General features: G+C 36.8%; 1 protein-coding gene across 9 annotated transcripts in view; it reads right to left on the bottom strand.

The window, feature by feature from the left end:
• Positions 1-24,649, bottom strand: part of DLG2 (discs large MAGUK scaffold protein 2) — a 1,243,318-nt gene that overhangs the window by 663,054 nt on the left and 555,615 nt on the right. For all 9 annotated transcript variants that reach the window (XM_028126804.1, XM_088018006.1, XM_088018004.1 and 6 more), the window contains one exon: positions 4,154-4,204. In XM_028126804.1, the coding sequence (XP_027982605.1) occupies positions 4,154-4,204 (51 nt within the window). The remainder of the gene's footprint in view (positions 1-4,153; positions 4,205-24,649) is intronic.

Raw genomic sequence — 24,649 nt, forward strand, 5'->3', positions numbered from 1 at the left:
CTTTAATACCCATCACCAGGCTAACCCATCCCCTCACCCCCCATGCTGGTACTAATTTAAATGGTGTGCACAAGGGAGACTTTTCTGAGACATTTGAACAGATATTTAAATGATGGAAAGAGCAAGCCAGGTAAAGATCCAAGGGGAGATTCCAGCAGGAAGATAGAATAACAAATATAAAGATTTTAAGGTAGGGAAAGCCTGGCTTTTTGGAGGAACGACAAGAAAGTATGTGTGAAATGTTATAGGAGTTGGTGGTGAGGGCATAATGTCATAGAGAGAAGGAGGGGTCAGATTGTATAAGGTCTTGTAGGTGATGCTAATGAGTATAATTATCACCCCTTGGAGGGTTTTAAGAATAAAAGTGGTATAATCTGGTTTATATTTTGAAAAAGATTACTCTGGCTACTTTGAGGAGTGGGCAAAAGTGGGAACGACTACAGTGGTCCAGGCATGAGCATGATATTAGTTTGGGCTTGAATTCAGCAGGGTCAGTGATAATACTTGATTGATTTTGAAATATATTTTCATGGGAGCACGGGTAGGACTTGCTCTGGAGGCCAAGGGAAAAAGAACAATTAGGCAAGACTCTTAGAGAAGGTTTTCTGGGGGGGGGGCTTGAATAATGAGGAAAATGATAGAACCAATTAGCTAAGATGAGGAATATTAGGGTAGGAGCAGCTTTTGCCCCAAGGGTAGGGAGTGCAGGTAAATCTTGAATTCTGTTAGGAACATACTCAGTTGAGAAGACCTTCTTGATATTTAGCAGAGATGCCAACTGGACAGTTAGCTGTACACATTTGGAATGCAGGAGAGATCATAACTCAGATTTGGGAATTGTCAGCTGATAGCTGGTATATAACATCACGGGTCTGGATGAGATCACTAAGGGAATAAGGAGAGGTTGAGAAGAGGTATGTGCACTGGGTTTCTGGAGTGCTCCAACATTTAGAGGAGGAGCCAGCAAGGAGACAAAGACAGAGTGTCAATGAGGTGGTGAATAATCGGGAGAAATATTTTGTCTTGCAAGGCAAGGAATTATTATCTTGAAGGAAGGAGTCAGTGATAGCTGCATCAAATGCTGCTGAGAAGTCAGCACAGAGAAGTGATGCTTGAACTTAGCAAGATGGAGCCTGTCAAGACTTCGATGAAGATGGTTTTAGGACTACTGATGAAAAAAATGAACTAGGTTAAAATAAGAAAATGAAGTAATAAAGTGGAGTTATTGAAAATAGATAACTTTCCTAGATTTTTGGTAAAGAAATTAGAACTTTGAAACAATAACAGGAAGGGAACATTGGGCCAAGTGACATTTTGTTTTGTTTGCTTTTTCCTATATTACTCCATTGCTACAGGACTTTTTTCTTTTTTAATGAGAGATATTTCATCATGTCTGCATTAAATTTATCCAGGAAAAAAAGAGAGAGAGAGAGGAACTGATATTGCAGGAGAGAGAGGAGACAACTGCAGAAACAGAGTCCTTAAAGGGACAAGAGGATCACAAGTGAAGGGCTGGCCTTGTAAAGGATCAGGGAACATTCTTCCCTTGGAAAAAGGGAGAGCACACTGGCAGAGCAGGTGGTAGGAAGGTCAGGCGGTCTTCCTGTGACTGCTTGGGTTTTCTCAAGGACATAGGAAGAGAGGTCAACAGTGGAGACTGAGGATGAGGGAGAGGGTGTTTGAGATTTGAGGAGAGCAAATAAGTTGTGAATCTGTTGTCCCAGAGAATGAGAGAGTGATTTTTCTAAAGAAATGTCTAAGAATTACTAGGATGTTTTGAAGTTTCACTTGAAATCAATAGCTATAAATTTAAAGTGAGATGAACGAGTGCTTCTCTAGCCCCATTCATTTGCCCAGGCACTGGCATGGAGGGCTGAGGCTTTGCTGGAGGAGCACGGCAAGGGAGAGAGGAGAAGAAGGAATGGTAAAAGCCTGTTTAGAGGGAGTCTCGGAGTATCATGGGTGGAAGAGGCATGGGCATAAGAGAGGTGAAAACTGGTAAGGGAAATGGTAAAATCGGTGACTCAAGGTCCCAATGGAGTTGGAAGACTTTTTGAGGGGGGCGGTACTAGAATAAATTATAAGAACAGAAAAGAGGTGTTGTTCAACAAGGATAACGCTTGATCAGGGGGTTTTGGGGGTGGGTGTAGTTCATGGCAGTGTCCAGTTTCCGAGTGTGACTGAGACTCCGAGGGCAAGAGTGAGATGACACGCCAGATCTGGAAACAAGGGCGTGTCAGAAGGGAGCCGGCAACACACAGTTGTCTCACTCCCACGGGATGTTCTTCCTCACACCAAAGTGAGCTTAGATTTTCTGATCTATAAAGCCATGACACAAAACGGTGTCATGTTTGAGATGTGGGGGTGTGGGGAGAGAGAAGGGGTGGCTCCAAGAGTGTGAGATCTGTGCGGTCTAACAGGGTCCTGCATTTAAGAAGGATCTCTAATCACGTGGCACTTAATGCCTGGGTCTTGACATCTTTTTTGATTCTTAATTTTTAAACAAGGGCCTCACATTTTCATTTTACACTGTAATCTGCAAATTATATAGACAGTCCTAGAGAGAAGATTAGTGATTTAGTAGGAGAAATGTGTTCTTTTTTCATTTGGGCTAATTTTCCATAAGCCTCATTTTTCTCCATTTAGCATGCCATTAAAATTTAACCAAAGTTCATAATGGAAGTTTTAAAGAACACATCTGTCAAGCACTTAACTTTTAATGTAAATTTCCTTTTAAAACCACTCATGCTCAATAAAAATTAGGCTGAGAATGAAAAATTCCCTGACTCAGGAAAGTGAATAATCAGTAAACTTAAAAGAAATATAAATTTAAGTGCAGGTCTAGAGTCTGAATTCATACTTGAATGAAACAGCTTAGAAAAATGCTTATACTTTTATTTCTTATTGTAAATGAATTATATGTTTATTATGCAATGTTTAGCAAAAAAATGTGTACAAAAAGAAGAAACTAAACATTATCCAAAGACCTTAACAAGAGTTAACATTTTGATTTAGATCCTTTCAGGCTTTTGTATATACTTATGAATGCTAATTATGCACGTTGATACTTATGGGATTGTAATTACATACCATTATAAAATTTATTTTTTTAATTTGACAAGATAACCTTGTTAGGCCTTCCATTCTTATATTTAAATATTCTTAAAAATACTATTATAATATAATTTAATATAATTTTCTATTATTTGGACATAAAATAATGTATTACTAAACACTTGACTTTTTCAATCTTCACTATTATAAACAATACCAATATGAACATTCTTTATATCTTTGTACATTTTTATAAGTATAAATTCTGAGTCAAAAAAGTGTGCCCATTTTAAAGGTCTTGATCCATTTTTCCAAATTGTTTTTTTATAGGTATAACAATTTCTAGGTCCACTCCATGGCAGTGAATATTAATCTTTCTTTTAAATTTTCCCAATTGGACAGACAAAAGCCATTTAACATCATTGTTTTCTTTGTTTATTAATAAGGTTGAACAAGTTTCCATGTGTCATTGGCCTTTACTTTTTTGATGAATGTCCTGTTAATGCCTTTTGGTCGTATTTTTTCTAGGTGGTTTTGGCCTTTCTCTTACTGTTTTGCAAAATGCCTTTATAGATTAGGGTTGTTACACAGAAATTTGCTAATTTGTCAAAGCCTCGCCAAGGCCCTAAGAACATATTTGCAGAGATCTGCAGGACTTCTGTGTTTTTTCTCCATGAGGGTGGCTTTAAAATGCATCACTGTTTTTTTTTTTAAACTAAAAAATGCATGATAATGGTAGTTATGAGATAGCATTAATATTACATAAATGAAAATATTTTGTACTGTATCTAAAAATGCATAGCAAAATGTTAATAATGAAAACAATAGGAAAAAGTGCTATACTAGTTCACTGAATATATCTGTCTTTCTCATTCATTTCTCCAAATCTTGGCAGTGCAATTTACATATGGAATATTCCATGATTTGGTCTGTTTGTCTCTGTGCCCTCCATTGTAAGCATTTCATTAATATTTTTATTTTGAGTCCTGTTGGAAACTTCCAAGGTATAACACACAATTGTGTGATTTCTCAAAATAATCATTAGGATGCAGAATGTCAAATGAAAGATTGAGGTTTTGGATTGTTGGATTTTTCTTACCCTTTCCAATGTAATTTCTTCAAATTCATATTCAATTTCTGTTCCATTGACCTGTGAGTAGGAAAAAAAAGAAAGAATGATTAAATACGTATTAAGGGGGAGATGGCTGTGTTTTTAACAACATTCGGGGTTAAGTTTCATTCTGGCTATGAATAAACCACACTTTCTTAAAAATATTTGTGATTGTATGTTTTCATCCAAATAAAATACAATCTAAGCTGTTCTAAAATATATGAGTGAAATTTTGCAAAAAATAATCAAAGCTTATTGCATTCCTTAGAATTTGTGATATTTGGGGTAGAGGGAACAATACAAAATATGCATTGTGATGTTATAAAGAAGAAACCACCTAGGGGTAATGTTACAGTTACAAGGGAAATAATTTCCTAATATCTTTAAAACTTCCATGAACAAACACTAAAATACGACCTTAAAAGTCAGTGGAAAAGGCAGCACAACTATATGTCATATTTTCCCAAAAAATAGCATTCAGAATAACTATGTCAGATAAGAAATGTCTTTTCTTTATTGGCTCAAGCTCAGGTAATTCATCCCCATTATCCTCGTTATATTTATTAGGAAGCCCTGGACCATGTAACATAACCATGCTCATGTACTTCAACAGCAGCAAGTAAAGAATAAAGTAGGACATGTTTGAAATTCCTAGTGAGAAAGCTTTAACCATCTAAACAACTCTTGCATTGATATAAACTTACAGAGAGAAATACTTAAAGATAGCTAGGCGACACATCACATATGCCTTCATGTCAACAGATGTGCATACAGAATAGATGAAGAGTGGCTTTAAAATAACCTAACAAATATTCAATTCCCATTCTTATCAGAGTCCTTTTCAACCAGGCAAAAATCTCCGAGCGAGAAAATTCTTGAGTTGGCTGTGTCTTTTTTCTTACATGTGTCTCACAACATCATTAGCATTTAGGGATCATCTAGAAAGACGAATTTCTAACCATCATTATCTTTGTAGGGTCTTAACCAGTTGACTTTTCCTTCCTTAGAAGAATTTTATTTATTTATTTATTTATTTTTAAATTTTTTTATTGTTATGTTAATCACCATATATTACATCATTAGTTTTTGGTGCAGTGTTCCATGATTCATTGTTTGTTCATAACACCCAGTGCTCCATGCAGAACATGCCCTCCTCAATACCCATCACCAGGCTAACCCATCCCCCTACCCCCCTCCCCTCTAGAACCCTTAGAAGAATTTAAACATAGTTCTCGCAGACTGAGAGCTCTACAAAGGTAAGGACTGGATACCCTATTCCTTAACTGAGTCTGGCAAGAAATAATTGATGAAGGAAAGAAAAGAAAAGAGGAATGAAGGAACCATGGACTGAACTCAGTATTCATTTATTTATCTGATTTGTAAACACAGGTACTTGTGAATTTTCTTCCATAAGGAATTTGGATGCAGTATCATCAATGGAAGGTGTAATTATAACTATCATCAGCAGCTACAAAGAATGACGACAGACTTTACTTATGTGTGTCCACCAGCCGCTTAGAGCATGTTTTTGATTTTCTAATTACATGAGCTAATTGGTGAATCACATTTTACTGTGTTACTACATTATCAAACAGCCTTAAACCAAATTTGATTTTCTGGGCTTCAGCAAGTTAATGACTCATAGAAGAGGACTTGATGATGTCAGGAAGCTTTAGCGGCTTTATGGAGGTTTTTGTTCTTCATGTGTAAAAGTACAAAACAAAACTCAAAGTCCCTGGATGTTTGTGTCTCCATATTAATTCCATTTTTTGTTTGTTTTTTATAACTTTCTTTAGTTGATGGAAGAAAGGGAAGGCTGAATTCATGTGATACGTTTTAATTCTCCCAGTGTGGCTTTGTGAAGCTTTTCTTTGCTTCAGTGACTTCTCTGGAATGAAGCCCTTCACATTATCAGAGTGCTGAAAAGTGGGGAGAAAAAAAAAACAACTTCAAAGAAACAAAAACAAACCTCTGATAATAAAATCTAAAGGCTCAGGCTGAAAGAAATGCTGTTAGGAAGTGCTTAAAAGACAATAGTCCTTTAGTGGCATACAGTCCTTCGTGGGGTCTCCCTGAATCTTTGCTTAACAAATCTATGATCATGTACGCTGACATCATGTACGCTGACTTCAGTTCCTACGTGCACTATAGACACATATCCCGATTGCTATTCAAATGTTCCCTGGTCAGCCAGACAAACTACTGGAGGCTTACAGACTCCATGGGTCTTTAGTTTTCAACCCAAACAAGTCATGTCATTTGCCTAATTCCCTAGTCTCCAGGATGTCTTCATAAGAATAGATGATGCCATCTGGATTGGGATGGCACCTTGCTTTTAAAAAAATAGCATTAAAAAAAGAAACAATAGACTTCTTAATTGAGTATGATAAAAAATTCAGCAACTCACTAACCCAGCTGTTCTGTTTAAATAATCTGTGACTAAACAATAAAAATAATCCTTGCTACCTTAAAAAAATACCATATAATTTCACTTACATGTGAAATCTAAAAACCAAAACGAATGAATAAATAAACAAAAAGAAGAATCAGAGCTATAAGTACAGAAAACAAACTCATGGCTGCCAGAGAAAAAGGGGGGAGGGAGGATAGGCAAAGTGGGCGGGGAGAGGGAGGATGGGTAAATTGGGTGAAGGGGAGTGGAGATACATGCTTCCAGTTACAGAATGACTAAATCACAGGGATAAAATGTACAGCACAGGGAATATAGTCAAAGGTATTACAATAGCTTTGTAAGGTGACAGATGGTAGCTACACTTGTGGTGAGCATAGCATAACATAGAGAATCGTTGAATTATTATGTTGTACATCTGAAATGTAAAATTGTGTTTCAACTATATTCAAAAAAGAATCCTATGACTGCCACAGGATTTAGTGAAATTATGGAGGAATGAAAGGTTTTTAGCATAGCTGAGGCAATATTTCCACCATGAACTGAGACTATTTAAAACATGGTATCACAAGAGACAATGTGGGAGTTCAGGAAAGTCATTTAAGAGTTCCTAGCGTCTATTCTATCATCACTAGGGGAGTGTGATCGCTGTTTGACCTCAAGAAATCTCACAACCTGTCTTGGCAAAAACCCTGGGGGAAAGGATAGAAAGCATAACTAAGTATACCTCCATTTTAATCAGAAGTACGTAAGAGTGGGTTGTGACATTCATGAAAATTCAGTGACTTTTCAAATGAGTACACCAATATAATATTCTTTAAATAATTTTTCCAAATTTATTTAGAGGGGTGGTTGCTTGGTAAAGAGCCAAGAAGTATAAACAGTAATTTGCCCCCATCCATAATTTTATGTATCCCCAGGAAAAAAAAAACTATGCTGTGAATGGGCTCCCATCATCTTCTGGGGGCTTATAATCTGTTGTCTGAACTTGCCTTGGTGGTCTCCCTCTATTCCCAATCAGTTAGTTTACCAATATATGTCTTTAAATTAAAAAATTCTCTTCCTGAAAAGAGTTCTGCCACATGCATTTGTTGGTGTTGCTCTTGACCAGTAATATTTCGGGTGATACTTAAGTACCCAGGTAATGTGTTATGCACCTGATAGTTTGGGGCCTAGACAGCTACATGTATTGGGTTCAAGTTATTACAACTCTGGCACTGACCATCACTGATAGTCTCTTCTCACCTTGAAGACTAGAAAAGTGAGAGGATTGACATTTTTGTAGATATAAAGGTCATTTTCCAGTTTTGAAAAATCTGTTTTTCATTAGATACTTATTTTCCTGAATCCAATGGTTCTGTGGTGACAGCTGGTAGGTTTCTATGGGGGCTAGAAAAGCAAATTGATGCCACACATTGTCCTGCACTGTTCTGGGCATGTAGCCTTTTTGGCATCATACAGAAGTTAAGAGAGTGACCCATTCAGATTCAAACTTGGTATGTATGTATGTATGTATGCATGTATGTATTTATTTTAAAGATTTTGTTTATTTATTTGACAGAGAGAGACACAGCGGGAGAGGGAACACAAGCAGGGGGAGTGGGAGAGGGAGAAGCATGCTTTCCACTGAGCAGGGAGCCCAATGCAGGGCTCAATCCCAGGACCCTGGGATCATGACCTGAGCCAAAGGCAGACGCTTAATGACTGAGCCACCCAGGCGCCCCTCAAACTTGGTATTTAAAATTATAATTTCATGAACTTTGAATGTTATCACACTGCTTTTTTTTCTCCTTCAGTGCTAGTTTAATTACCTGGCCAGATGATCATATAATTTAATTCAGATGTATTTTTATCTTCTGAAAAGAGGTCTTTCATGAATAACATACATGAACTATTTCATGTTTTAATGCATTGAGGATAAACACACAGTTCTTCAAGAGTCACCAAATATACTAAGACCTCAGAGAAATGTGATATCAAATACATAAAATAGAGAGGTGGACTAGAACCACGGCTCCACTGTTGCCATATGGAAGGATTGTGTATGTACATACGTATATATGTGTGTGTGTGTGTATATATATATATATATGATATATGATGTACTAATTCTGCCCTTTATTAAAAGTAATTATGACACAGTAAACAAGACTTATGGTTTTTCATATAAAGCTGCTGTTGGACTTTGAAAGGGGGATGTGATGATCATGGAGACTGGGGCATCTGGTTTTCATGGCTTCTTGCCACTCCCAGAACAAGACAAAGCCCAAGTCACTCTGTTTCATCTGTAAGTGCAGCATATAACACAGTGCCTACCACACAGAGGCTCAGTGACCATGTTCATGAGGAAATAGAAACATTGATGAATCACTAAATATGATTTTTTTGGGGTGGGTAAAATTTGATGCTCTCAGAGAAGACTGTAGCAGCAAATGGAGATTCCTACAGGACCTAGGCCTTTGGAGATTCCCAGCTCAGATATCCTCATCTCTGAGATCAGCCCTTCTCAGGAGTCCTTTCTACAGAGTCACAACCATGATCAGATGCCCCAGCAAGTCTATAACACACACACACACACACACACACACACACACACACACCTTGTTCGTATTCATCTACATTGCCAATGGTCATCCCCCTTTCCTACTGGAGGTCTATTACAGCAAACACATCATGACGCTTCACGGCTCCTTACACTTGAATCTCCTATGTACATTCTTTTTTTTTTATTTTTTTTTATTTTTTTTTAAAGATTTTATTTATTTTTTAACAGAGAGAGAGAGACAGACAGTGAGAGAGGGAACACAAGCGGGGGGAGTGGGAGAGGGAGAAGCAGGCTTCCCGCTGAGCGGGGAGCCCGATGCGGGGCTCGATCCCAGGACCCTGGGATCATGACCTGAGCCGAAGGCAGACGCTTAACGACTGAGCCACCCAGGCGCCCTCCTATGTACATTCTATTATATTTAGTAGGTAAGATGGTTTCCAGAGTTAAAAAAAAAAAGACACAGATCTGAATCCTAGTTTCAGTATTTATGAGATATGCGAATGTAGCCAATTTCCTTAACCTCCCAAAACCTTAAATTCTTCATGTGTAGAAGGGTACTAACAAATACTTCCCTAATATGGTCATTGTGAATATTAGATAATTTGTGTAAAACACTTGGCACACATCTTAAGTGATAAAGAAATTATATTTAGCTATAATACCACACAATTCTCTTCATGGAGTTTTTGGAGCAATAAATGAGATTACACATTATCAACTACCTAGAACATAGTAGGTCTTCAATAGTGAGAGTTATTTTATTTTTTTTAAAGATTTTTATTTTTATTTTTTATTTTTTTGGACAGAGAGAGAGACAGTGAGAGAGGGAACACAAGCAGGGGGAGTGGGAGAGGGAGAAGCAGGCTTCCTGGGATCATGACCTGAGCTGAAGGCAGATGCTTAACAAGTGAGCCACCCAGGTGCCCCTTCAATAGTGAGAGCTATTTTAATTAGCTGTGGATTCATAATGTGCAAGGTTCACAAGGCTTATATGATCAATTATTGAATATTTGCTAATTTCCCCATTAATATAAAATATAATTTAATAAGCAAATAAGTTTGCTTTCTTCTACAAAATCCACTAAAAATTTTTTTAACCTGAATATCTCTTTCCTGAACCCACCTAAGATGTACTCCCTTGTGGAGAGGAATCATCTTAGCATTCCCTCCCAAATCAGGTCAGCATGGCCTTCACTCAGAATATTACCTCCACAGGACTTTCTTCCAGTCTTCTGTCTGCTCCCTCTTATATTATCTTTTTAACGTTGTCTTGCCCAGTTTTGACCATTATGTTACTCTACTGATACTCACTTCCCTAAGGCTGAACTCTTCTTGAGTCTTTTGGAAGAAATAAAAAATAGCTTTGTCTCTTTGAGAAAGGGGAAAAAAGATAAGGCAGTTTTGCTCTACCTCAGTCTAAAAGAAAGAACAGAAGAAGGCTGATGTTCATTGTCTCTATGTTTTTATCACATTTAACTTTAAGTGTCTCTGCTGAATGGATGAAAAACAATCAAGTATTGAAAAAGTGAGAGTCATTTGACCAACATGGAAGCTCTAATCAGAATGAGAGCATCATTAGATAAAGCTCAAGGTTTGTAGCACACAACTAAGTTGTCCATCACTTCCTTTAACTAATGTTCCTTTTCCTAGACTATCTCCACTGCCTAAAATCGTGCCCTCTATTCATATTAAGAGGAATTACCACATAGAAATAAAAAGCTTAGATTCTGGGATCCAAAAGACTTGAATTCCAATACCAGTTTTGTCACAAGCTGTTAGAATTCATCTTTTTATGTGTTATACACATTTGTGTGTCAATATTGTTTAAACAGTAACCAAAAAAAATTCTGTTTGTAACCTTTGTAGAGCATCTGTTTTAATCTAAGGTATGGATCTGGTTATTTTAAAAATACAATTCAATTAGGGCACCTGGGTGGCTCAGTCGTTAAACGTCTGCTTAAGCGTCTGCCTTCGGCTCAGGTCATGATCCCAGGGTCTTGGGATGGAGTCCTGCATCAGGCTCCCTGCTCGGCAGGAAGCCTGCTTCTCCCTCTCCCACTCCCCCTACTTGTGTTCCTTCTCTTGCTATGTCTCTCTCTGTCAAATAAATAAGTAAAATCTTAAAAAAAATATAATTCAATTATAATGAGACTAATTTAAAAATATGCAGTTTGAAAAGAAGTTAATCATAGTAAATACTTCTTACTTTTAAAAAACATAAACTTTAAAAATAATTATGTATATTCTTAGTCAATATTCTAGTTTTGGTAAGACCACTATTCCTATTATTCATCTGCTTGTGATCTACCAGCAAACCCAGATTTCATGTTAAAACTTCTAATCTTAATTAAATTTCTGAGCTCAGTGAACTGCTAAATCATAGCATCCACCAAATAGAAAAAAAAAATCAATCACTATCCTATAACCTGTTCCATTCTTAAACAATTTTCCTTTGGTGTTGTTATTCCCTCTGCCTTTGTTACTAAGACTTTATAACATACAACTTTGGGTCTAAAAAAGGGTTCTTAGGATCAATAATTACTATGTCGGTTTTTTCACTTAATTAGAAACCACAGGTTTTTAAAAATTATTATTAATCATCTGTAAAAATGTGATAAATTTTCCTAATTTTTCTGTCCAGAAAAATCAAGGAAAATAGCTTAGGGTTCTTACATGTATAAAAAGAAACTTTAGATAGATAGATGGGATGGATAGAAAGACAGATGACAGATAGATGATAGATAGATAGATATAATATTGTCTTGATTAAAGGCTTCTGTAAAGAAGGAAGAATATAGTACTTAGTAAGTTCAGAACTGGATTTGCCTCTGATCTGGACATGGCACATTTCTTCCCAGCTTTGCTCCCTTGCTTTGCACCATATGTTGGATGGAGTAATAATAGGTGATTTTAATGCTTTCACTTGGCTCCAGCCTGATGTATGCTGTTTTGTTTTGGGGGCTTTAAATATTACTTAAGTTAAAACATGTTCTTTGAGAGCAGTAAGTGTTGTTAAGAACACATTGATCAATGGTTGCGAGGACATCATGATCCACCAGGTTTTTGTCCCATCAAGCCCCCTCTCCCTCACTTCACTATCCCCATAAACAAACCACCTGGTCAACTGCAAGCAGGGTCCAAGAGAATCGGGAGCTCAAACACATGCCAAAAGATTTAGAGCAACATAAACAAAGTGAGTGCTGAACCATAAGATGAGACTTTACAAATGCAATGATGTGAGCTGATAGTAAGAATATTTTCTCTTTCTCTTGGATATAATACAACTATAGTAAGAGGCAGAATATCAGTTCACCCAGTTCTTCACCTTCAACTTCTCTCTTCAATCTGAAATCTTGTTTCTACCAACATACAAAAAGCAGAGGATCCACAAAGACTTTCCCACATTTGATTATGATGATCTTTTCCCAGCCTCAGCTTCTCTGGCTTTCCTGCAGTATTTAACACTCTGGAGTGACCACCACTTGAAATTCCTCTTTTCTTCTGTCACATAGTTGATATCCTCACTGGTTTCCTCCCTACTGCTCTGTCCATTGCATTTTCTGTTTCCTTTCTTCCTGCCAGATATGAGCATTTGCCAAGATCTATCCCTTTTTGTTATACAATCTCACTCAACTTTTATTTTCTAAGTAAATGCCCTGATATCACCTCAGTCTTAGTAAGTCTGAGACAGGACTAATCATGCTTAATTATATTTATAATTTCCTCTGTTAAGGAAATCCTTTTCCTTTTTCTTTTTTTTAAAGATTTTATTTATTTAATTTTTAACTAACCTCTAAACTCAATGTGGGACTTGAACTTACAACCCCTTGCTCTACCTACTGAACGAGCCAGGAGCCCTGGGAATTCTCTTTTTCATATGTGTCCTTTATATTTGTTATCAATACCTAACTAGCATCCTATTTCAAGTTCTAAACTATTATTTTCTTAATATCATCAATATAACTTCCTAAAAACATTTCTGCCTAGATCATTTTTTCAATATCAATCTATTTTTCATATCCTTTGAGAGCTACCTTTTTTAAAAAAGATTTTTATTTATTTATTTGACTGAGAGAGAGAGAGAGAGAGAGCACAAGTAGGGGGAGCAGCAGAGGCAGAAGGAGAAGCAGGCTCCCCACTGAGCAAGGAACCCAACACAGGACTCTATTTCAGGACCCTGAGATCATGACCTGTGCTGAAGTCAGACGCTTAACTGGTTGAGCCACCCAGGCACCCCAAGAGCTACCTTTCTAAAAAGCAATGTTATTGGCATGTAATAATGCTGTACAAAGTAGCTTTAAGTAACTTTTCTTTATCCTTAAAGAACATTTCAGAACATCCACCAACTGTTCTCAATCTACCTTTGTAGCTACAGACCCTGCTTCTTATCTTCAAAAACATTTTCTAGCCCAGTAATTGTGCTGAAGCTTCTATAAAGCAACTCTTCTCTTTGATATTTTTTATTAATGTTATATAGTCCACCCTAAATGTCTTTACTTTAATCTCTGCTTATTAAAATCCCAATTAATTTAGAAAAATATTTTGAATGACTAGAATTTCCCAGGTACTATGTTAGTGTGTTAGGTCCTAGGAATACAATAATAAAGAGAACAAAGCCTCTGCCCTCATGAAGCTAGATTCTATGTGGGGCTATGGAAAGCTTCTATTACTGTCAACATAAGGCTATCTCTTCCATAAAGTCAAAAAGATTTTTCTTAACAATCTCCTGGAAATTATCACCCTATTCTCTAAATTGTCCCCCCAAAATGCTAATAATAATAATTACCACCACCACCACCACCACCACCACCACATTCTGTTAAGTATCTACTACATGCTGGACACTATTGTAAGTTGCTCTAATAGTTAAAATAACCCTGAGAGTGAAACATTTTAATGTTAATTTTACTATTAAGAAAGTTAAGTTTTTAAGTTAAGTGATTTCTCCAAGTTTACACAAGTTTTAAATAATATGAAATAAGGACTATTTTATTCATCCTTCTCATCACTTAGTGATGGGAAGTATATGCTCAGTACAAATCTGCTGAACAAAATTAAAGAATGAATGCCCATATGGAGGGAGGCAGGGATGGAAGTATCTAGAGCTTGAATCAAGGGAAGTCTCATGTTAAACTCTAGTCTTTCTTCCTGATCACACATAGCACAGTTCCTCTCATACTGTACTTGTGGTCTTCTTCAAGATCCAACTCCTTATGTTGTGTTTTATCTTTCCTGACACACAGTCCTCTTGTTTAGATGAGGCACTATTTTTGATTTTTTTCTCTTTTGGCACCTATCATAGTGACTTGCCCACAGAGTCATTTCATAAATAGCTATTGAAGAAAAAAATCAATTGAACCTTAGGTTGAGGGATTCTTATTTGCTGGAAATCTTTCAAATCCCTCTGTCTTCAAAAGTCCTCTTCACCATTGTCAGTTTCCAAATGAGTGAACTGCCTTAATTTCCCTCCCATCATTTCACTCCAAATCTTGCTAACAATAAACTATCTCCCTTTTCATCTGAATTTGTCACCCTTTCAGCATCCTTCAAGATTAATCCATCGATCAACAAATATTTATTGAGTGACTATCCCCATCTTCTTTGCTAGCTCATATCATCTCTTTTTATCTGATTTTAAAAGCACATCACTATCTTTACAATCTTGGAAAAGAGCTATAGAGCTACATTACCCTGCTAATTCATCCACTATTTCATCTAGATCACATGAAGAAGATTTTTAGTTGTGTGATTCTGGAAAAATGCTTTGATCTGCTTGTTACAAAAAGAGTCAGATCAATCTTTCTGGAACAGACTTCTGCTACTTATTTTATTTCACCTTTCTTGAAGTATGTTAGGATCCTAACAAGGAGCAAATTATTAATTCTGTTTTCATTCCCCCACCACATACAATCTGATCTTTCCATTTGATAAAATATGGAAATTCTAAGGTTTCAAGATGTTTATACACATCTTTTTTCAGATTATGCTAACAACAATATTAATCATTTACATACTACCTTTAGATACATTCTTGTATTGCTCCTCATAACAATCCCATGTGGATAGATAATACAATTACTCAATTTTACATATGAGTAAAGAGCTCAGAGATGGCAAAGTGTTTGCTCAAAATTGCTCAGCTAATAATGTTTTGTGTTTTGATTTGAATCTAGATCTTTTGGACTCTAGATTTAGAGCTGTTTCCACTACATTTTGCTGCACACAATGGTTATTCTTAAAAGTAAGAGATGATCTATGACTGGATCATATGAAACTGCTGGTGTTTAACTGTTTTGACTTACAAAACGCCAATTCTGCAAATTTTGCCTGGTTCAACCTGATAGTATAAAAACCTGAGCATGGTGGTTAGGATCTAGGATCCCGGATTCAGATTGCCTGGGCTTACAACATGATTCTCGCATTCTCTAGTTATGGAACTCTGGGTAAGTTACTTAATTTCTCTGAAACTTGATGTCCTTATTTACAAAGTGGATAGTAATTGCACTTATCTCATTGGATTGTATGAAGATTGAATGATATAATTTTGTAGAGGTCTACTGTTAAGTATCTAGTGAACCTTCAAAAATATTAACTACAATTGTTTTACAGTTTTTCTTAGGTATGCCATTGCCATATTTAAATTCTGCCTATTCATCTTTCTAAAGAGAAACGTGTACACATGTGTGAATGGAGGTTGAGAGTGATGGTAGGTAGGGAGATTAATGGCTACTGTTTGTAGGAATTTTTATAAAAATCAACATATATATGCATATATATAGATATAAAGTGTGCTCAGTATTCTTACAGAAGACTTGAGTTACCCCTATTTTCCACTGTTAGATTCAATTAACTTATACCAAATAGAAACCTATAATGGAAAAAAGTACAAACAATATATTTTTCAAAGAAAAAATTAAAAGTTCAAGTTTCTATCTCTATATCAGTGCTTCTAAGATAGCTCCTAGAGTTTAAAAAGGGTTATGCATACTAAGTTGTGGCCATGACAATACTTAGTCACACCAGGGAGCTCTGGGTTGGATGCACTAAATTTATCTCTGTACACAGTGCCAATAGGGAAACTAATATTATAAACTCTAAACAGTTCATGAGTAACCATAGGTCAGTCTTTATTTTTTTTATCCTCGTGGAAGAGGAAGAGAGATTCAAATGGTACTGGCATGAATCTTCAGTTACATTAAATGAAATAAGTTATATGAACACCTTTACAATAGTAAACAAATATTAATCAGATGGAAGATCTCAGGTGGAAAGCATGAAAAATCAAAGATGGTAGGGCAGGGAGAAGATATGCAAGGAAATTAAAATCACACTTTCACCATACTATCATTTTCTTTATCCTCGCTTGCCATGTTTTCTCTCTATAATTCCTATTTATCCTTCCAAAAATCTTCTAAAAATCCATATAATGCCATGATAAGCCCTGTCTTTCTTTTCCTAGCTCTCCTACACATATCCATGCACACAAAGACAGTGCACACACACATACACAGGCCAGGTCGCACTACTGCTGTTTCTCTGTGTTTACAGAGTACCTATGTAGATCTTTTTCCCTGATTGTATAATGTATTGGCTACCAGTTTCACACTTTAGATTCAATTAGGCATAGATGCTAATCTTAAATTGGCTACTTATTAACTTTGTGGTTTTAGAGAAGATGTAAGCATCAGTTCCTCCTCAATAAAATAAGATAGAGTACCCTCCCTTTATCCATGGTTTCATCCCCCGTGGTTTCAGTTATTCAGAGTCAACCACCATCTGGAAGCAGATGATCTTCCTTCTGACACATACTCAGGTCAATAGTAGCCTAACCCTACATCACAATGCCTACATCATTCACCTCACTTCACTCATCACAAGGGAATTCTATCATCTCACATTATCACAAGAAGAAGGGTGAGTACAGTAAGATATTTCAAGAAAGAAAGGGGGAGAGACCACATTCACATAACTTTTATCATAGAATATTATTATAATTGTCCTATTTTATTATTAGTTGTTGTTAATCCATTATTGTGCTTAATTTATAAATCAAACTTTATTATAGGTATCCATATATATAGAAAAAAAGAATATATAGGGTTTGGTACTATCTATGGTTTCAGGTATCCACTGGGGGTCTAGGAACATACTCGTACAGATAATGGGGGACTACTGTACTATTTATATTTACTCCAGTAAGGCTTTTAGAAGTTTTAAATTAACTGAGTAATATAGCACAGTGCTCAAGATACATACTCCAGAACTAGATTTTCTGAATTTGATTCTGCTAGTTACTAGTTATATTTGCCTCAGTTTCCTCATCTGTAAAACAGGATTCATAATCTCCTAGAGTGAATTAGTAGATTAGTATAAGTGAATATAATTAGTCAAATACTTGGAACAGTAGCCTGGCACATGGTAAGTGTTATTATTATATTCATCATTGTTATCAAAGCATGGTGGAATAAGGAACTTGGCAAATCTTTTCCCCAAAGAACAACTTGAAAACACAGAACTGCCAAAATTAACCATTTCTGGGCTCTGGAAACTGATTAAAGGCATATATCAAGTTGAAAAACTTAGATTCAAGAACATCAGTTAATAACACTTGGCATCTGTGGTGTTCTAGCCCCGGGCTGCTCTTACACCCCTTACCACAAATTCTGTGGGTACCATAGTTCTACCAGGACAGGGAAAGCTAAAACTATGAAAATCAGCAGCTTTGCCACCACTGGAAAGGGACAATTTCATTTGGACCAGCATGTGTGAAAACCTCATGCTCAGAGGTGTTGAAAATAATAGTGATTTGGGTGGCAAATATCAGGAAAAGTGAACACTGCAGTAGCCTAAGGTAGCAATACTGGTTGGTGAAAGCTACAGACTGTCTAGACAAGCTAGAAATTTAGCAGGGGAACCTGTGGAATGAGTCATGGGAGGTCTGATAGTTCTAACATATCACTGCCAGACTGCAACACTGAATGCATGTGCAGGGTCATTCAGACACTGTGGAGACTGAAGAAGGTCCTAGTCATCTACACTTTACTGGCTGGATGTGAGACCTTTCACATATACAGAGGAGTTATTTATTTATTTTTTTTATTCAGAAGAGTTATAATAAGATCTATTGAAAAATAAAATTTCAGACAGATTTGTATGCTGCTTGAATTTGAACACATTTCCTAACCCACTTGCAAACCCATTGGCAACTGTGCCTTACTGGCACAAGGTGCTTAAATATAACCTCTGACCAATAAGTGGCCTACCAGCAAACTATGCTCATCTAGAGGCAACCAGAGGAAACCAGGATTCAAAAAGAACAAAAAAAGGGGAGGGGTACTCAAAAGAGACAATAGTAGCTAAACAATGCAGGAAAGACAGACTCTGCAGATCTAGCCCATATATGTGACTAAATGTACCCCCCAAAATAAAAAGAAACAACAATTGGAGATGGGGGAGAGGAAAGAACAAATCAGAATCAATAGTTGTTTTAACATATAAGCCTTAACAAAATAAGGCTTATTTTGAAAAAGAAATTATATGACATGCAAAGAAAAGTATGACCGATACACAAGAAAAAAAGCAGTAAATATAAATTGAATCTGAGGGATCCCAGATGTTGGAATTAGCAGATAAAAACTTGAAAGAGGATGCTGAGCTCTCCCTGTTCCACATTTACAACTAGATATCAGACACATCCAAGGCAATAAACCAGAAAGTGATCTGAAAACTGGCAGAATAAACTCTACAACTAAATATAGCAAAGAAGCTGCAGCTGAAAGGCTGGGAAGGTTAGAAAGGTGGAGGGAGGCTGCCTGCAGGATGGAGGAGCTGTGAGCAGGGAAAGGGCAGAGATCCAGGACCTCACACCAGGAAGATATGCATGGCTTTATGAAGAAGAGCCATAAAGCCTCACACATGAGGAAGATAAATCCCAATAAGGTTTGGCTTTAAAAACCAGAGGGGCTGAATTCCATGGGTTTTAAAACCAGTGGGACTTAGAGCCTGGAGCTTGAAACATCATCTGACTCAGCACTGGGTGAGCCTGGAGGGTGAGTGATAGCTGGGTTGACACCTTAAAGAGGCTGCAACCTGCACAGAGAAGCAACATAAAAATGGCAGTTCACACAATGCTGAAGGAGGGGGAAGAGATGGGAGAAGATTTATTCATACCGATTTTGAAGTGTGTTGGGGCACTTCTCCCAAAATGAGGAAGCTGGAAGGCTCCATATTCCTCCCCCACCTCCCATCATAAACACAGAGGCACCTGTAAGAGATGGGGCTGCACAGACGCTTGCTACCTTACCTGCTAGCAGTGCATCCTGCCCATGAGTTCTCCTGGGACTCACGCACTCCAAGCCTGCCAGCCTTAGTTCTGGGCTCAGGGCAAATTTGGTGAAGACGTGCACCTTGCCCAGCTGCCAGGTGCATGGCTGCCACCATGAGTCATACCAACCACGCAGCTCCAGCCACTGACATGCTCCATGCCCAGCCTCACATCCCTGGCTGCCTGGCTGCCACAGAGCTTTGGGGGTCTGGCATAGGACCAGTGGTACAATGTAAATTTTGCTAACACCACCGCCCTGCTTCCAAGTTCCCCCACAGGCACACTCCCTCAGAGTTGGCTTGCCTGGGTCCCACAGAGAGAAAGCACAGCCCACAACAGAGAGTCAGTGCAGACAACAGGACTGAAAGGACACGTGACTTATACACAACAGAAGAGCATAAGCAATACACATAAGATGTTCTCCCGAAGTACAAGGTTCTGGCGAACAGGGAACACTGCACTGCAGGGCACTCCAGGACCTCTTCTTCATAAAGCCACTACATTCCAAGAGCAAAAGACAAAGCTAACTTTCTTAACACAGAGAAACAGCCATGGAGAGGCAGACAAAATGAGACAGAGAAAGGTATCCCAAATGAGAGATTAGAACAAGGCCATGGCCAATGATCTAAGTGAAAGAGATATAAGTAACATGCCTGATAGAGAATTTAAAGAAACAATCATAAGGATACTCACTGGACTTGAGAGAAGAGTGTAAGACATGAGTGAGACCCTTAGCACAGAGATAAGGAATAACATAGCAGAGATAAAGGGTACAATAAATGCAAAGAGAAACGTGCTGGATGAAAAGAACAGTAGGATGGAAGAAGAGGAAGAAATTAGTGACCTAGAATATAGAGTAATAGAAAGTAATCAAGCTGAACAAAAGAGAGAAAAAGGAATTATGCAAAACAAGAAGAGACACAGCAAACTCATGACTCCATTAAATGTAATAGCATTTATATTGTAGGAGTTCCAGAAGAAGAGAGAGAAAAGGAGGCAGAAAATTTATTTGAAGAAATAGCTGAAAACTAATCTGGGAAAAGGAAACAGACATCCAGATCTACAAGGCACAGAGAACACTCACCAAAATCAACAAAAGCAGACCCACACCAAGACATATTGTATTTAAATTGGCAAAATATAGTGATAAATAAAAAACCTTAAAAGTAGCAAGACAATAGAAGTCCTTAATTTACAAGGGAAGATGCTTAAGGCTCGCAGATTTTTCAACAGAAACTTTGCAAGCCAGCAGAGAATGGCATGAAGCATGATATATTCAGAGTGCTGAATAGGAAAAATCTGCAGGCAAGAATACCCTATCCAGCAAGGCTATCATTCAGAATAGAAGGAGGGATAAAGAGTTTCCCAAACAAAAACTAGAGTTATGAGAGCTCATGAACACTAAACCAGCTCTGCAAGAAATATTAAAAGAGACTCTCTGAGTGGAAAAAAGAGACCAAAAGTGACAGTATAAAGGTAGGAAACACAAAAGCAGTAAAAAGGAATATTTCTGTAAAAAATTAGTCAAGGAATTCAACAAAAAAAGATGTAAAATATAATAACATATACCTAAAATGGGGGGAGGAGAGGAAAAAAGAATGGGTTCAAACTTAAATGACCATCAACTTAATAGAGATTGCTATATGCAGAAGAGGTTATATATAAACTTAATGGTAACCATATATCAAAAACCACTAATAAATATGCAAAAACTAAAAGAGAAAAATCCAAATATATCATTAAGCAAAATCAGCGAAAACATAAAAGACAGAAAGACAAGACAGAATCAGAGAAAATCTTCAAAACAACCACAAAACAAGTAATTAAATGGCAATAAATACATACCTATCAATAATTACTTTGAATTTAAACACTCCAATCAAAAGACATAGTGTGAAAGAATGGATTTTTAAAAAAGGCACCCAACTATATGCTCCCTACAAGAGACTCATTTTAGACCTAAAACCACCTAGAGATTGAAAGTGAGGAGATAGAAAGTTATCATGCAAATGGATGTCAAAGAAAGCCAGATAGCAATACTTACAGAGGATAAAATTGACTTTATTTTTTTTATTTTATTTTACTTTATTTTTTTAAGATTTTATTTATTTATTTGACAGAGACAGAGATAGCCAGAGAGGGAACACAAGCAGGGGGAGTGGGAGAGGGAGAAGCAGGCTTCCCGCGGAGCAGGGAGCCCGATGCGGGGCTCGTTCCCAGGACCCTGGGATCATGACCTGAGCCAAAGGCAGACGCTTAACGACTGAGCCACCCAGGTGCCCCTAAAATTGACTTTAAAACAAAGACTGTAATAAGAGATAAAGAAGGACACTATATAATAATAAAGGGGCCAACCCAAAAAGAAGATTTAATTATTTTAAATATTTATGCACCCAACATAGGAGCACCTAAATACATAAAACAGTTAATAACAAACATAAAGGAACGAACTGATAATAACAGGTCATCTAAACAGAAAATCAATAAGGAAACAATGGTTTTGAATGATAAACTGAACAGATGGATTTAACAGATATATTCAGAACATTCCATCCTAAAACGGAATACACATTCTTTTCAAGGCACAGAGAACATTCTCTAGAATATTAGCCCATAAAACAAGCCTCAAGAAATTCAAAAAGATCAAAGTTATACCATGCATCTTTTCTGAGCACAATGTTATGAAAGTCAACCACAAGAAAAAAATTGGGAAAGACCACAAATACATGGATGTTAAATAACATGCTACTAAACAATGAATGGGTCAACTAGGAAAAAAGGGAAGAAATTTAAAAAGTACATGGAAACAAATGAAAATGAAAACACAATGATCCAAAACCTTTGGGATGCAGCAAAAGTAGTCCTAGGAGGGAAGCTTCTAGCAATATAGACCTACCTCAAAAGGCAAGAAAAATCTCAAATAAATAACATAACCTTACACCTAAAGGAGCTAGAAAAAGAACAAACAAAACCTAAAACCAGTCAAAGAAGGGAAATAATAAAATTAGAATAGAAATAGATAATATAGAGACTAAAAATATAATAGAACACATCAATGGAACCAGGAACTGGTTCTTGGAAAAACTCAATAAAATTGATAAACCTCTAGCCACACTTACTAAAGAAAGAGAGAGAGAGGACTCAAATAAATAAAGTCACAAATGAGAAAGGAGAAATAATCAACACCACAGAAATACAGACAATTATGAGAATATCATGTCAAATAATATGCCAATAAAATGGACAACCTAACAGAAATGGATAAATTCCTAGAAACATAGACCAAAACCGAAACAGGAACAGACAGATAACCAGTAAAGACATTCAATCAGTAACCAAAAAACTCCCAACAAACAAAGTCCAGGGTTGTATGCTTTCATAGGCGAATTCTACCAAACATTCAAAAGAAGAATTAATACCTATTCTTCTCAAACTACTCCAAAAAATAGAAGAGGAAGTTAAACTTCCAAATTCATTCTATGAGGCCAGCATTATCCTGATACTAAAACCAGATATAGATACCACTAAGAGAGAACTACAGGCCAATATCACTGATGAAAATAGATGCAAAAATCCCCAGTAAATACTAGCAAATTGAATTCAACAATACATTTAAAAAAATCATTCACCACAGTCAAATGGGATTTATTCATGGGTTAAAAAGTTGGTTCAATATCACAAGTAACCAGAGCAGGAATCTCCATAGGAACCAGAGTCAGGGTATGAAAACTTGAACTGTAATTGATGAATTGCGGAGGACAAGTCTGAGAATTAAAAGCTCCAGAGGGGTTTAGTTTTTGGGGTCATACCAACACTTTTGTGAGTTTTACCTCCAGTAAATCTACTAGACTCACAGTGAAGATAGGAGAACAATCCTTCAAGCATCCAGCAGGGGTAGGGGCAAAAGAACATTTGAAACATGCCAGAGTATTCTGTTCTAGATAAGGCCTGCCCTGAGAAGACACCATTTTACTAGAGCCTAACTGACATGGGGAAAGGAAGTATGAACTCCAGCATCTCTCTAGACATTCTGGACCACCTAAAGGGGGAAAAACTGAGAAGTACAGGTGACATTTATAGTCTAGAATCACAAGCTCACTAGAAGTTTAAACCAAATCATAGAAGTATAGATCATTACCCTTCCTCTGACACCTAAAAGCTTATTTACTGCAGTTCCTTTTACCTAGTACATCATGTCCATCTTAACAAAAACTTACAAAGCGTAATAAAAGAAAAAACACACAATTTGAAGACACTGGACAAGTAAAATAGCCAGAGCCAGATATGGCAGGAATGTTGGTATATCAGACCAGGAGTTCTTAAAAAATTAATATCCTAAGAGGTTTAATGGGAAAAGTAGACAACATTCAAGAACAGATGGATAATTTAAGTAGGAGGATGGAAATTCTAGAAAAGAACTAAAAAGGAATGCTAGACATAAAAACATTGTAACAGAAATAAAGAATGTCTTTAGTGGTGTCATTAGCAGCTTGGGGATGACTGAGGAAAGAATGTCTGAATTTGAGGATATGGTAATAGGAACTTCTAAAACAGAAAGCCAAAAACAAAACCAAAAAAACAAACAAAAAAAAAACAACAAAGAAAAAAAAACCCTCAAAATATCCAAAAATAGAGATACGTACAAAAGATGTAACATACTTATAATGGGAACACCAGAAGGAGAAGAAACAGGAAAAAGAACAAAAGCAGTAAATAAAGCAATAAGGCTGAGGATGTCCCCAAATTAATGTCAGACATCAAGCCTCAGATCCAGGAAGCTCTGCAAAAACCAAGAAGGTTAACTGCCAAAGAAAACCTACATCTGGGCATATCATATACAAACTTCAGAATTACAAGGAAAAGAAAAAAAAATTGAAAAAAGCCGGGGGGGGGGAGTACCTTCCCTATAGAAAAGACCAGAATTACATTCAACTTCTCAGAAAAGATGCAAACAAGAAGGAAATGGAGTGAAATGTTTTAAATGTAAGAGAAAACAAAAACACAGAATTCTGTACTCCGAGGAATTACCCTTCAAAAGTAGAGGAGAAACACTTTCTCAGACAAAAAAGAAAAATTGAAGAAATGTATTGCCAGCAGACATGCCTTGCAAGAAATGTTAAAAGAAGTTCTTCAGAGAGAGAGAAAAAAATGATAAAGGTTAGAATAACGGACCTACAAAGAGAAAGCAAAAACATCAGAGAATGA

This window comes from Eumetopias jubatus, unplaced genomic scaffold (assembly GCF_037043125.1).
Source record: "Eumetopias jubatus isolate StellerSeaLion01/CBP00866 unplaced genomic scaffold, mEumJub1_p1.0 scaffold_13, whole genome shotgun sequence".
Taxonomy (NCBI): domain Eukaryota; kingdom Metazoa; phylum Chordata; class Mammalia; order Carnivora; family Otariidae; genus Eumetopias; species Eumetopias jubatus.